The 15,287-nt window shown below is 32.7% G+C and overlaps 1 protein-coding gene across 2 annotated transcripts in view; it reads right to left on the reverse strand.

The window, feature by feature from the left end:
* Positions 1 to 2,409: 2,409 nt before the first annotated feature.
* Positions 2,410 to 15,287, reverse strand: part of LOC105333731 (F-box/WD repeat-containing protein 4) — a 116,066-nt gene continuing 103,188 nt past the window's right edge. The window contains exons 1-9 of one of the 2 annotated variants that reach the window (XM_011436872.4): positions 9,696 to 10,083; positions 6,564 to 6,650; positions 6,095 to 6,277; positions 5,731 to 5,863; positions 5,265 to 5,374; positions 4,992 to 5,057; positions 4,548 to 4,688; positions 3,966 to 4,104; positions 2,410 to 3,247 (exon numbers count right to left, since the gene is read on the reverse strand). In XM_011436872.4, coding sequence (XP_011435174.3) covers positions 3,131 to 3,247; positions 3,966 to 4,104; positions 4,548 to 4,688; positions 4,992 to 5,057; positions 5,265 to 5,374; positions 5,731 to 5,863; positions 6,095 to 6,277; positions 6,564 to 6,650; positions 9,696 to 9,925 — 1,206 coding nt within the window. In that variant the 5' untranslated portion in view covers positions 9,926 to 10,083 and the 3' untranslated portion in view covers positions 2,410 to 3,130. Of the gene's footprint in view, positions 3,248 to 3,965; positions 4,105 to 4,547; positions 4,689 to 4,991; positions 5,058 to 5,264; positions 5,375 to 5,730; positions 5,864 to 6,094; positions 6,278 to 6,563; positions 6,651 to 9,695; positions 10,084 to 15,287 lie in introns of those variants that run through there. The other variant, XM_066068529.1, reaches the window with a different exon arrangement.

Raw genomic sequence — 15,287 nt, forward strand, 5'->3', positions numbered from 1 at the left:
TCTCCTCTTTTATGCTTTGTTAATAGACCTGATTTATTCCAATTTACATTTAGTGTAACAGCAGAGTGTGGAGAGTGGGCCTCCAGTGTTCAGTAATACATTGTGCTCTGAAATACTCCAAAGCTAATTAAAACTCCTGCCATACATATTCGATCCAGATGAAGTTAGTGTGGACAGGACTCCCCTTTTGATAAAAGACCTTTTGACTACTGCAGATTCCTAATTAAAGGCAAGAAATTAATACCCGCGTAAAATCGCGAGGACCACCCTTCGCGGATTTTAAAATCTTGCCATTATTTTTTGAGAGTTGAAAACTATAAGAAATATATAAGCATAAAAAATCTCGGGATTTTATATTCTCGCGATTTGATTAAAAACATCGGGATCGCTGAATTAAGTACTCACGTAATATAAGGAATTTACAGTATCAATACATTTTACTCCAACAGATAATACTCCAAAAGCTAATACTCCAAAACTAATAAAACACTCTGCCATAACTTTTCTCAGAAAAACAAAGTTAGGACAGGACTCGCATTTGGATAAAAGACCTTTTGACTATCTTTTTCACCGTGGATCTGAACACTCCTCCCCTAATCGGGTATTAAAACCCAAATCTATGGTATGAACAAATTATTCCTATATATTTACATCTACCAAGTATTATTCCCTCTATTTCTTATTAAAACTTATACTGTGGAATCATCATTGTTCGTATGGTAACCCTTGCCTATGAATTTACAATCCCAGGAACGTATATACAAGCATTCTTTGTTTATAATAATTAACATCCCGAACTTTCTTACATCCAAATTACGTCCCCATGAACCAGGAAAAGTTTGGCTACCCAAGAACATGGACCCCACAAATAAAAATGATTCTTAAGTAGTTGATTTATAGCTCTATAAAAACAGCCAGACAGAAATCATTATGGTCAAAACGTAAAGCTAATAAAACTGACAGCACTTAAATCTACATGCCCCTTTTATTAATTGGTTGAAACCTACAGTGACCTAAGAAAAATCAGGGACTGCCAGAAGTAATTATGATGATGTCAGACTCAAAGTCCCATAGGAGTCGATTTCGCGGTTTCTTTTAGGTAACGTACTGATGTCCATTAACAATAATTTGCAGTTGGTAAATTTTTCTTACTTTTCACGATAGATTTATGAATTTGTTAAAAGAAAGATGTAAATATAAACAACTAGACAACATTGAGATGGTCACCATCTCAAAGGGCCCCGCTTAACTAATGGACAATATAGGATAATAAGAATTTCATTTTGACCTATAACTTAGAAATTTTCCAGCTGGCATAGAACTTCTAATTCACTCCCATAACCCTTTACGTATTGGCATTTTTGTTCAATCTGAGCAAGATTTATAAATGGGAAATAATATACAGTACGTCTGATTAGAAAGAAATCTGCTATGACCTTCACATTGATGGTTGTAGGTCACTGCATGCCATTAACCAAAAGGTTATGTTTGAGTAAATTATTAGCCAAATAGGGCATAGTGGAGAGTATATATATATATTCTCTTAAAAAATGGATTTTGTGTTGTTCAATACGACCTTGACAGTTGACCTACAATCATTATTCAAGGTCACTGCATTTCCTTAGATCAAAGGTACCATGTGGGTGAAGTATGAGCCAGATGAGAGCAAAGGGAGAGAAGATATGCTCCGGGAAAGGATTTTTCATATAATTCTGCTATGACCTTAACATTTGACCTTGAAAAATTATTCAAGGTTACTACACACCCTTTACCCAAAAGCTCTGTTTATGTGAAGTATGAGCCAAATAGGGCTAAGTGGAAAGTACCGGTATATATGCTCTGAAAAAAAATTCATATGTTGTCTGATATGACCTTGACCAACATTCCTTATTCAAGGTCACTGCACACCCTTTGACCCTAGTCACTCTGTGAGTGAAGTATGAGCCATATTGAATCAAGGGGAGAGAAGATATGCCCCAAGATAAGGATTTTATAGAAAATTTTGCTTTGATCTTGTCCATAGACCTAAAGATATGGTTCAAAGTCACTGCAACCCTTTACCCGAAGGCACTCTGTGGGTGAAGTATGAGCCAGATTTGGCCATGGGGAGAGAAGATATGCTCCAGACAAGCGATCCTGGACGGACAGACAAACTGATCAATATAGGATGTCCGCAGAGCGGGACCCTAATAAAATGCTTTCTTTGATGATTCATGTACCGTAGGTAATGAAGGTAGCGATCATTGCAGAAAAAATTTACAAACCCCACTAATGCGGGTTATGTAATGTCGCCACCTTCATATCCTGCATGAATCACCAAAGAAGGCATTTTATTGTCTAAATACATGTACTAGTATGTGATAAAATAAATGTACTTGTACAGCTGTATATATTTGAAAAGAGATAAGGTTCAGATTTTGTTAAATATATTTATTGAAAGACTTTTTTGACATGTATTTTTAAAAAATCACATTAAATAAATACAGCAAAACTCAATACCTTTACAAATGTATATTAAATATTAAACTTCTTGGTCTGATATTTTGCAAATAACATGTAACCATCCAAATCTCTAAGGAAATTACATACATTTACCATGGTATAACACCATTAACAAAATTAATTTAGTACATAATTGTAGGGAAATACCTGGACAGTTATGAGGCAAAACCACCTATTATCCTTTAAAATATATATACATCATTTTTTCTTTTATTTTTTTATTCTTTGTTTCTTTTTTACCACATCGGTTACAAATGTACTAATACTGTACTAAACCTAATTTAACCATATTGTTTTACAGAGTCAGTTAAGTATGATATGCAAAAGAACCAAGCAGCTCGAAGCTAAATTGTAGAGCAGTTTTAGTCTGTATTCACAGACACAAAGTACACAGTTTTACCCTGAGACAGTTAAATCAAAGGCGTAGAATCTCACTTACAATATCATTTAATGGACATATACTGCAAACTACAAGTTTCAAAAGTCCATTTCACTTTGTAGCTGCTGAAGGGACCTTGTCGCTTGTCAGAACTTGTTTTTAATTCTTCAGTATTCTTGAATACAATAAAATGTTCAAATCACTTGTAGCAGCTTTCTCATTTTTTTGTATTCTTGGATCCATGTTCAATCACTTGTAACAGCTGAAGTTAAGGGTCTTGACTTGGACGTCCAATGCGACAAATAGACTGGTGCTGTTGAAGGCCAAGGAATACACAGGACTGTTCCGGTGACCTGCATAAAAAGTCTGACCAAAAAAAAAAACCAAATAAACAATCAATAAAATGGTGTGACAGACTTTATATGCAAAAAGAAACAAACATGTCATTACTTTAAAATGATCATCATAATAAATGTTCAGTATTATACATTCTAATCAAAAATGTGCCGAAATAGTTCTACTTATAAATTTTTATGAGCAATGAAAAGAAACTACAAAATGAATATAACTTTAATTTGCAACAACTTAAATTTGCAACTTTCAAGATTTCATCTGTTAACAACTTGTTCCCTGCGATTACATTTCACAATTAGGCCAATAAAAGTAATTATCAACATTTCACAACACAATGAAAGACTGGTTCACAGTAAAAAAAAAAAAAAAATGTATTCAGATGATGCTTTTGTGACTCTCTTGATATTTTTTTGCATATATCAATTGTGAATGAATATTTTAAAAAAATTTGTTAATGGTACATTACGTGCTTTAAAAATTCCAATATCTTTACTAAAATTTTTCAATAAAAGCTTACCCTTACAGATGATTGAAGCTAACAACTACAAGTGATTGAAGCTTTGCTTTACAGATGCTAGAAACTTACATGTACCTTAACACCTTTACATGTGATGGAAGCTAAGGTGATGGATGCTTACTCTTACAGGTGTTGAAAACTTACCTTTACAGATGACGGCAGCTTAACTAGACAGGTGATAGAAGGTTTACAAATTACTTTTATAGAACCTACCTTTACAGGTGACTTTGTCTGTCGTTTGTCCCACAAATCCATAGAACCGTGTCGAGACGTCCCCGCAAATATGTTTCTGTGTCCGTCTGACTGCAGACAGTAGTATGCGGAGTCAAACTGCTGCTCCCAGGAACCAACACTGTCATAAAGAAGTGGCTAATTCATTGATGCAGTCAAACTACAGCTGGCAAAACTTATCTAATTATAATACGTGTACACATGTACTAATCTTCTTGCAATGATCAAACTAGAAGCTGTAATGAAAAGCCACAGTTCTCCATGTAATAAAGAAATAATGACAACCAAAGGGGATATATATATGTGTATTGTAAACAAAATCGCCTTGACCATTGACCAGGTTACATTAAAAGGTAAACTGCTTATTGTGTTGAATTCATGACACATTACTTGCAAGTATTTGATAAATTAACTGTAGTTTACTTTATCATGTTCACTACAACATATATATATAATCCATTCAATTTTGCAAGCTTTTTAACCAGGATATTAATTTGATTTAAATAAAAAGGTCAGAATTATGTAGCATGTTGTTGGGAGTAGGATAAAGGGACTGTCATATACCACTGGTTGGTTCGGAGATCCCACATCCGGACGTATGTATCATAGCCACAGGTAAGCAGGGTGTGTTCATCCTCAAACTGCATATCCAGTACACCAGCACCGATCTTGTGTTCCCGACCCAACTGACTAAGTATGCAAGATCTAAAAGCAACAATAGATGCTGTAACATCTTTTTTCATTGAAGACGTCTAAAGCATATCTGGTTTCTGATTGTCTGATGTTCCATCATTTCTTTGTTCTAGTTCATCTACATGTACAAGGTATATACAATGTTCCGGGATTGAAAAAGAAGAGAGATGGAGGGCAATATAGATTTCTTATATTTATCTTTTTCTAGTCACTAATATAAGCAAAACTCAAGTATGATCAAATGCTTTCACTTTTCTTTGAATCTAAAAGTTGCAAAACTTTGAAAACATAAGGAATAAATCTTGAAGTTCTTACTTATTCAAATCAATTATAGACACAGGTGCATCTCCATCACAGAAAGCTGTTCCACAAGCACAAAAACTAGAAGAAAAACAACATTGTGGTAATATTAGCCTCTTTTTTAAACTTCATAAAATGTATATCAAGGTGCCAGGAATGAAGATGTTTTACTAATTTAATGTCAATAAAACTTTGACATTTCCGTTGGATAAATAAAAGAAGCTAACTGAAATGTTTTACCGTTAATAAAACTTTGAAATTTCTGTTGTATAATTGAAAGGAACTTACCGACAACACTGGGACAGGGAAACGGACCACACTCGGTCTCCCACTGGAAAACAGCACTTCTCCATGACTCCTGAGATTCCCCTGTTGTCGTCATACTGTACACTAAAAACCTAAATCATTAAACAGATCTTTTTATTGATGTTTATACAGTATAGAATTTCTTAATCAACAGACTAGTTTTCCAACAGCTCATATTAAAGGTACAACAACATCTTTACGTCCAGATCTATAGATGGTTTGAATTGTGAAGTACACAAAGTTATACATGTATTGAAATTTGAAGATATACTGAATTGTGAAGCACATGATCTATTCATATTGAAATTTAAAGACATCATAACACTCTTTGTGTCAATACTGTTTCAAACTCGATAACTTTATAGGTCTATCAAAGACCTTATGCTGAATCAAAAGAGAATTACTGTAGGTATACTCTATAAAATAGACTGACAAAGACTCAGTTTACCTTTAGAGTTGCGTCCCTTGAGCCTGATACAATGGTACTGCCGTAAGAGTCCACTGCCTGGGTGTCTACACAGTGGGCATTCTTTATCTCAGTGTGTGCTCCACAGTTGTCCCAGACATGGATGCTTCCATCCCTAACAAATCCCCAAATAATAAATGTTAAGGACTGTGTGTCATTTATATTTCAAATATATGTACTAGAAAATGTTAATCTGTTTTTAGCTTTCTCTGACTTTTCAAGTTCTTCAAATTTTTAAGTGTCATGGTCACTTTGAAGTTTCTCGGATGTGCACCAGCCAGTTAAAAGTTCCCATGATTTTGATATTTAATTTTTCACAGTAGCTCATGTGTGCATGTTTACTTACAAGCACCCACTGACTATTTTTTGGTCTTTGACAACAAACTTGGTGACATCTGTGTGAAGCTTGCGTCGATTGTTGTCTCGGCTTCGTCTGTTTTTCTTGCCTGCTGAAGGATCAACTGAATGGATCTCATTTTTTGAGGAGACCCAAAGCTTTCCATTGTTGTACTGCAGCCATGGCAGTTGTCTGAAAATTAAAATTTATTCAAATCTTATTTCCCAGAAAAATCATTAATAAATAATTAATGAAAAACAATAGATAACTCTAAATACATGTAACTTTTAAGTTAAGGTACATACTGGTAAGCATGGGTACTAAAATGTACTTTATCAAACTGAAAATGGATTTAATTAAAATTGCTCTTGTATGCTTTTCAGTTTGTTCTAGAACATTTCTCCTAATGCAAAACATTTCAATGAATGATAAAACTGATAAATATCATACTGTGGTTTCTGGGGAGCAATAAACATACCTTCCAGTGAAATTTATAAAAAGAGATTCTTGATAAACACCCTTTTCTCTGTTACAAGAAATCCGGAACTTCTCTTTCAATGGAAGTCTGCAAGTAAATGAAATTTGTTTATCATTAATTAAAGTAATAAAAAAAAAAATAATCAACCAATACTGTATAAAACATGATATAAAAGAAAATTTAAATAATACATAAAAAATATTTTATAACAACTAAAAAAGAATATGTAACTTATTAAATAGATAATACATATATATAGCTTTGGTTCACAAACCATAATCTTCCATATTTATAGCTTTTTCAAAACTCCATATATTGTATGTAATCAAATGATGCACACTTATGCCAAAGATTAATCTCAATAACATTTGTTGAGTCTGAAAAATTTAACTGTCATTTCTTTATACACATTTTGAAATGTGAAATTGGTCTGAGATTCAGAAGAGACATCAGTCAACATTTTTCAGTCTAAACTAGTCTCACCGAAATTTACCCAAGTTCAGTTTTTAAGAGTTTTGTGGTGTGAAACAATTTTCCAATCAGTGAGCAATGTTTCAATGCTGTTTATGCTTTCTAGTTTCTAGTGAAAGTGAACAATGATAGTACGAAGAAAATAGAGACCAGCATGCTTTATATTATTTTTTAAGTATATTATCATAAAAAGAATGGGGCTCTACACTTGTCCACTGCTATTCTATTGAAAGTGAACATTGATCGTATTTCATCAGTTCATGGAAGGGATATTCCAAACAATTTGGAGTTAGATACCTTGTGTTATTAATGTTATAAATTTTATCTCAGCAAAATTCGTTGAGACTGTAAAACTTTTTGACTGCATGACTACTTAGATTTGGAAGAAACTTCAATCAAAATTTTTCAGCCTCAATGAATCCCGCTGAGATTAGCAGGGTTGTAGATATCCACTTGCCCGCTCACCAATGTGAATAAAATTTTATGTGGGCGATAAGAAATTTAAAGTCTGGTCGTCCACATGGCGAACGTTTTTTCCAAAATAGGATTTTTTTTATTATTTGTAAGAGTGAGTACCATAGAGTCCTGTGTATAATTCACATCTTTATTCAGCCAAAATTTTAATCAAATTTGGGAAATGCGAATTTCATTTTTTCAGAGTGCATTTCTGTTGATATCTCATGTTATGCAAATTGTATGAGTGTACAATGTACACTATTCATCAAAAATACTTTATTATTAATTTTATTTCCTGTTATGCAGTTTAACATTACTGTGACACAACAGAGATTGGCAACTCCGCCATTGCCGTGTTTTGTTGTTGAAAAATGGTACGGGACCAACCTAACTTTGAGAATTACATTTTAATGACCAGAGATAATGATCTTAAACCAAAAGTATATTGTTTTATTGAAAATTGTGCAAACTTAAGGTTTTAGACATTTTTGAAACAAAAAATTGAAAGATAAGATTAATATATAAAAAATATATTGGCCAGCTATAAAACATCGGCGAAATCTCGGACGATGGGTAGCTAACTGCCTCCTAAAACTCCTCTTTTAAAATTGTTCATATGACATAAACTCATGAAAATATAATATTTTGAATGCTTTGGTGATAGGTTATAGCTGTTTATATTTCGATATAATTGTTTATTAGAAAGATATACTGATTTAAACTGGGAAAACTTTACAATAGGGACCGCGGGATTTCGCAAGATTTCGATCAGCCGCCAATCTCTGTTATTTATGTCGCTGGTCACAAAGATACTGTACATACCTGTTAACCTTTCAAAGCTGCTATGTGGGAGAATCTCCCCCTTACCAACTTGGCTAAGGGGGAGATTTTGCGTAAACGACGTTTTTTCAGGTGAAATGCAAATATATATTAAAAATACTGTTAGATACCTTAATTTACTATTGTAATTAATGCATTTGCAATCATTTTAAATTTTATTATTTCTATGACTACCAGTGTGCAATTACAACATGTGTTGTGTTCATAAAACTATTAATTTGTTTGCATAGTACAATACAAGAAGTCAATAGTGCCACTTTTTATATCAAGTCTTCTTATTGTTCAGTATTGAACAATCACTGCATGCTGACATCTAGGGTAAACACAGAAAATTTATTTTGCGTATTTTGAACATGCAGTGAGACCCAGTTAAGAAAATACCAGTAAATAATATTCTATAAAATTATTTTTTGCCTTATATATAGGAAAGATTTTTAATTCACAAAACAACATGTATTTCTCCAGTATAATTTAAAAATGATCTCTGTTGTAATGTCTATAGCATCCCTGTAATTCATAGTACCGGTACTATAAACTTTAAAAACTCTTGTGAAATGCTTTTACACTTTTTCCTCGAGCTTCACTTTTATCGGTAGCTTGTATAAACACTCTCTGTTCCAAACTCACTTTGATTTTTACCGACCGTGCTGGCCAGACAGAATTAGTCACGACTCACTGCACGTGGCTTGGGTGCTTTACCTGAGCACCTGTAAAGTGACACCACTGGCTGTGTATTGTTTTCTTTGGTGTTACAAAGTAAAATCATGATGTTTTAAGCTTTCACTTACTTTTTTTATAAGGCCTATGCATAACTAAATACGTAACTGATTTAAGTCAAAACCGGAAGTAATCGTAAAAAGTAAACTGGACTATAACGGTACTACGGTAGACAGCACTTGGATGGATTTTGATATATTCGATCAAGCTACACAGCAGCTTTTTTTTTTTAGCTCAAAATCAGAGAAATTTGCATGTAAAGATTCAGAATTGGGGGGGGGGGGTGTATGGGGAAGACAAATACGATTGCGGGAGAAATTTGTCTCCCGCGCGGGAGATAGGTTGGATGCGGGAGATCTTTGATTTTTAGGCCGTTTTGCGGGAGTCTCCCGCGCAATGCAGGAGGGTTAACAGGTATGACTGTAAAAAAGAAAGATAGTTCATATGTTCGATTTGATATTGACAATAATTTGATAATGATAGTAAAATTCATTGATGTAGTATGTATGCCCGTAAGTTTAACTGTGGGCCCATAGACTTTGAAAAGTTAGGAGCCCACATAGCCCCTAAGAATTCAATTGTTAATTAAACCCTGATTAGCCCGTTGACAACTGGTGGATATTTATTCTGATTTATTCTGAAACTTACCGGATGCCGTTGTCAGCACGCAGGACATTGAAATTCTTATCAAAGGGTAGCCAGGCGTGATCACTGCTCAGCAAGTCCTTCAATTTGCGACAAACTCGACATAACACTGATAAGGATGCAATGTCCAGCTGTCTACAAATTGTAAACAAGACATCGTCAGGAAGTTCTGAAAAACTAACAGGCGGTTGTTGCGATTCCTCATCAACCGAAATTAACGCTGTTCCATTCATTATCTGAAATTTGTTGATCAATCAAGCTACTTTTTATATTATTTTCGATTAATTCGAGCATTTTTAAGATTGTGAAATAAACATTTCTTGTGTAGAAATAATATTCTCAATGTTTTATAGAAGCTTGAAATGCTCATGACCCGAACTCATGAAGAAAAGCATATGAAAGACACCAGATCATGAGCATCTAATAGAAAAATTGGATCCGCAAACAGTTCCGCGCGGCTCTGCATGTTTGAATGTTTGATTTTTCTCGCATAGTTTAGTCGTCTGTGATATATAAATAAAATTAGATAACATCAGGAAAATATTAAAAAAGTAAGCAAACGTTTTCTGTTTGTTTCTAAGACTGAGGACTCTTGCCAGAAATACACAGCCTGGGCGCCCCCCGCCCCCACTTTTTTGTAAAGTATGTGTACACATGTATATACATGTATATAGCAACTATTATATGTACATGTAAAGCAATAAGAGCTGCAATTTTCAAATTCTGATTTTTTTTTTACGAAAATGTTTATGTTATTTCTACTAAAAAATGACAAAGATATCATGTTTTTTTTCTGTTAGCCTTATTTTTGCGTGAGAAGCCCTAGCTGATTGAAACAAAGTTTAATTATTGTCGTCCTGTTCAAAAATTGAACTGCTATATATTCATTAGAAGAGAAAGCTTTCTTCTGGCAAAAATTAATTATTTTTTCAAATCTTATTTATCATAAAAGTTTTGGTTTTGGGGTTTTTCGGGTTTTTTTTTTTTTTTAAATTATTGTCAAAGACAGTAGAAAAGGATACAAAGGATACAAGTACACATATCTCACAATGCAAACGAAACGAAACGAAATTGAACGAAACGAAACCAATCAAAACGTAACGAAACCAAAAATCGAAACAATACGAAACGGAATTTAAACAAAACTAATATCAATTTTGACTACATAAAAGTGAAAATAAATTCATTAAAATAAATTTTTGAACCATAAAATATAACTACCTGTATGTTTCAGATTGCCGCTGCAAATTTTTAAGCCGATTATCCGAAATTTGCAAAAATTATATAATTATGTAAATAACTGATGTACATTCCTATACCTTTTAATGTTTCTAATTTGTTTCATTAAATGATATTCAGACGTTAACGTTTAGAGAGAGAGAGAGAGAGAGAGAGAGAGGCCTTAAAACTTACCAGCGACATCACATAGCAAAATATATACGCAAGTTTGGGAGAGCGATAGAAAGGAACAAAGAGAGAAAGAGAGAGAGAGAGAGAGAGAGAGAGAGAGAGAGAGAGAGAGAGAGAGAGATATGATGATGATGATGATGATGATGATGATACTGAAGGGGACATTCTAACAACAATTTTGTTTCTATAGATTTGAGATACTGTAAAAATGAATCGATCGAATACAATGTGATTTATAGCATACTGGTTGGTTACCAGTTTCTAACATATAATAAGAATTGTTTTAATATGTATATCATGAATTTTGACGTCGTAATTTGACAAAATTAACTTGCAATTATAAAGAGGTTTTTTTTACCTGTGTATTACCTTAAACCAAACATAATCCCCTCTTTCTCTCCCTCTCACACGGACGCACATTTTATTTGATTCATTTTTACAATATTTCATATCAATATAAAAAAAAATCGTGTGGTTGGAATGTCTCCGTTAATACTATAAACGTACTATATTTAGGGTGTACACTATTTGGCGGAATATAATTTTTTAACAAGTAAGCATGGATTTGATTTTAATTAGCGCATTTCTGAATTTACCTTTTTATCTTCTTATATATATATTTAACATTTGGCATTATCATACTTTCATGTTAAATACTGAAATCTGATTGGTTTAGACGCAGTTGGTAATCCGTTCTATTACCCTCAGCGTTAGCAACACACTTGGCAACGGATAACACTATACAATTATTTAATGCTTGAGCAGTCAATAGACCAGAATATTTTTCCCGAGGTGCAGGGAACAGCTCAGTATGATCTTTTGCCCGAGGCCAACAGCAGAGAACAGCTCAGTATGATCTATTGCCCTCAGCCAACGGCTACTGAGCTGTTCCCTGCATCAAGGGAAAAATTCTGATCTATTGACTGTTCAAGCATGGGGATTCTTTAACTTCAATCTTGTGAAGAAAATCATTTGTTGGTATTATTCTATGTAAAATTTGAAATTGTAGCCATATGAGTTTTGACTCTTTAGTAGTTTTAAATGGAAGTTCAAATATTTTATTCCAGTCATTTATGTACAGATGTACATTTTTTGTAATTGGCTCTCTTTTCTCCTTAATAAGTTCGTCTTTGCAACCTTTTTCATAGGTGAAGAAGATATTAATGTGACTGGGTATACTTGGTCCAGACTTGTATTTGATATTATTGATATTGTGTTTATTTAATCTTTCAAATATTGCTCTTTTTAGGCTTGCATATTCAATAAAATTTGTTTTTATATTTTGATTTTTTATTATTTCTATACTATGAAAAATACCCTCATTATCAAAAAGATCTTGTATATGCATAAAACCAGCATTAAAACAGTGTTTTAGAAAAAAAAGAAGTTATCAAATTTAATTTTTGGGTTGATGAGCCAGATGTTTTCAAATGGAACATTCATAATATCTTGTCTAGTTGCTTTTACAATTAAAATCCAGCTGTTAAAAACTTCTTTCCAAAAAATATTTTTTGTATTTTTACATGAATTAGATGTAAAGTCCATACCTTAAACCCATAGGTTTTTAATTTTTAAAATTTTATTCTTAAAAGTTTAAGTTAAATGCAGACTAAGCATACTAGCAGGTTTTTGCAGCAAAATAAAATTCTAAAAAAATACAGCTCATATTGCTTCAAAGCACCACAGGCATTTGACGTTATATATATTCTTTGTAATTAAAATATCCGGTATATCTTTCAAATACTTTTATAAGGTAGGGGTATATGTATTTTAATGTTTTTCATTGTAATAAAAATATGTGACCCAAGGTGTCTTAGTCCGAAATATCGGACGTTTTAATGCCTGGCTTTAAAAAAAAATACTACTTTGATATTTTACCTGCCAGGAAAACTGGCAAGTAAAGTAAACTACATGTACATGCTTATAAAATTATGTTTATAAATGATATTAGATTCTTTTGTTAGATGCATGAGCATGTAATAACAGGTTTAAACCAAGGGGCATTTTTATTGTTCCTCAAATATTTCCAACTGGCCTGAATTGATTTATCACAGAGTGTGTTGTTTGTTTTCATGAGTCCAACAAAATAATTAGATCACTTGTAGGACATCTGACGACCACTTCTACTGTAACACTGTTCTCTACAAACGATAAAATGTCCAATAAGATAGTGGATCAACCGAGTAACAACTCTGAACTTTGAACATATCGATATGTGCTCAACTTTAACAGTTACATACATTTATTTTATTTCGTTTTTGACGTCATTTATTTAGATGTCTAAGATGAGGCTAAATATGCCATAACATCGCCAAGAAGATAATTGTTTGAATAATTCTTTTAAAAATTTTGATATCGTCGTGACATTTTTGTTGTTCCAAGGCCCTGATGACTGTATGGAGAGAAAAGGGGGAATGGGTCGATTTTATAAAGACTTGGTTTCAAATGAATACTGTTGTATTGAAATATATTGTAATTTACTTTATGAATGTATTTGATGTTTGTTTGTAAATTATTAGTTTATCAATATTATGAGAGAGAGAGAGAGAGAGAGAGAGAGAGAGAGAGAGAGGGGGGGGAGGGGGCTTTTGCCTATTGTCTCGTTACATGATCTATGCACTTTAATAAATAAGAGATTTAATAGCATTTTTCTTCGTTCATAAATCAATTACTCATGCAATGATTGTAGAGAATTCGATACAAGTAATTAATGCTTTTAATGAATTGTTATTTATAGAAATCCTGAGATGTTTATTTCTTTGAAGTATTAGTGACAAAGCAGACGGTTTGAAGTTGATGCTTTTAGAGTCATTGACTGATATAGATATGTTACATTTACAAGATCTAATATCTCTACGAGGGCTACTGAAAGTATTGACCTGACCCACACACCGAACCGTATAGCACGCTAATTTGGTGTTATGTAAGGATGAGGTGTATCAGTTATCAGATTTTGCTTTATGCATGTACCAGATACTACACGATTTCAAACAATAACTATGAACAATATCAAGAGTGTAAAGAGATAGTTGCGTGAAGAAAGTAGTTATAACTGGAGGCAGAAGAATTTTTAGAAACTGCGATATTTACATGGTAAAATAAGTGCTTATCTCGTGCACGTGCACTTGCCACTTAATTAGGTCATAAATGGTTTATTTGCAATATCTTATGTTAGTGCATGGTATTTCAGTAAAATATTTTTTGGTTTGAACATATCTTATTGAAATTATACAAGTAGATCGGAAATGAATTCTAACACCTTACTATAGTTCCTCTCAGCATAGAACAACAGTTGTCAAATTTACTAATATATACATTGACAGAAATTTTTAATTTACTAAATGTATAAAATGTAAGAATGATTTAATTATTACTATATATTGCATACAGTGGTATTACTTAGTGTAGGTAATACATACAATGGTATATACATGTATGCAGTGCAGTGGTAAACATAACTCAAATTTTACACTTTTTAAGAACTATACACGCAACATATGTATTATTTAAACCAGTTATGAATTTCTGAACAATAGCCAAAAATATTATTATTAAGATCCACAAAAAATGTTCATGACCTCAACGTAATAAGTGGGTATATATTTGTTTATCTCAAATTCAAATTATTATAAAATTATTAAATTATTATTAAGATCCACAAAAAATGTTCATGACCTCAACCTAATAAGTGGGTATCTATTTGTTTATCTCAAATTCAAATTATTATAAAATTATTAAATTATTATTTCTATCATTAGAATATTTTCTACAAAAAGCAAAAAAAAAAAAAAAAATGATATGCACCATCGTTTCCACAAGAACAAATGGAACTATCTATAGTACTGCGTCTGAATAAATCATAATTAGGTAAGCAGCTGTGTCCTAACTTTTAGTGTGATTTATAATAATACAATCATGTATAACGGTTACTAAGGGGTGGATTTGAATCCTTTGGAGATAAAGTATTACGAAATATATCAATCGAGGAGGTCTTCCTTGCTTCTGCATTAAATTTTAAAGGATTCCATTTTCGGACAGCAGCTGGTACAAATGAACAATTGAATTCTTCCAATTTAGAACCATTTTAACAAGACCTTGGACTTTCAGTAAGATGTAGCTATCTAATTCTTGCGTCAAAACAAGTTAAAATGACGCTGGTTTCAAATGAAATATGCGCCGATTGCG

Source organism: Magallana gigas, chromosome 8 (genome assembly GCF_963853765.1).
Source record: "Magallana gigas chromosome 8, xbMagGiga1.1, whole genome shotgun sequence".
NCBI classification, from domain to species: Eukaryota; Metazoa; Mollusca; class Bivalvia; order Ostreida; family Ostreidae; genus Magallana; species Magallana gigas.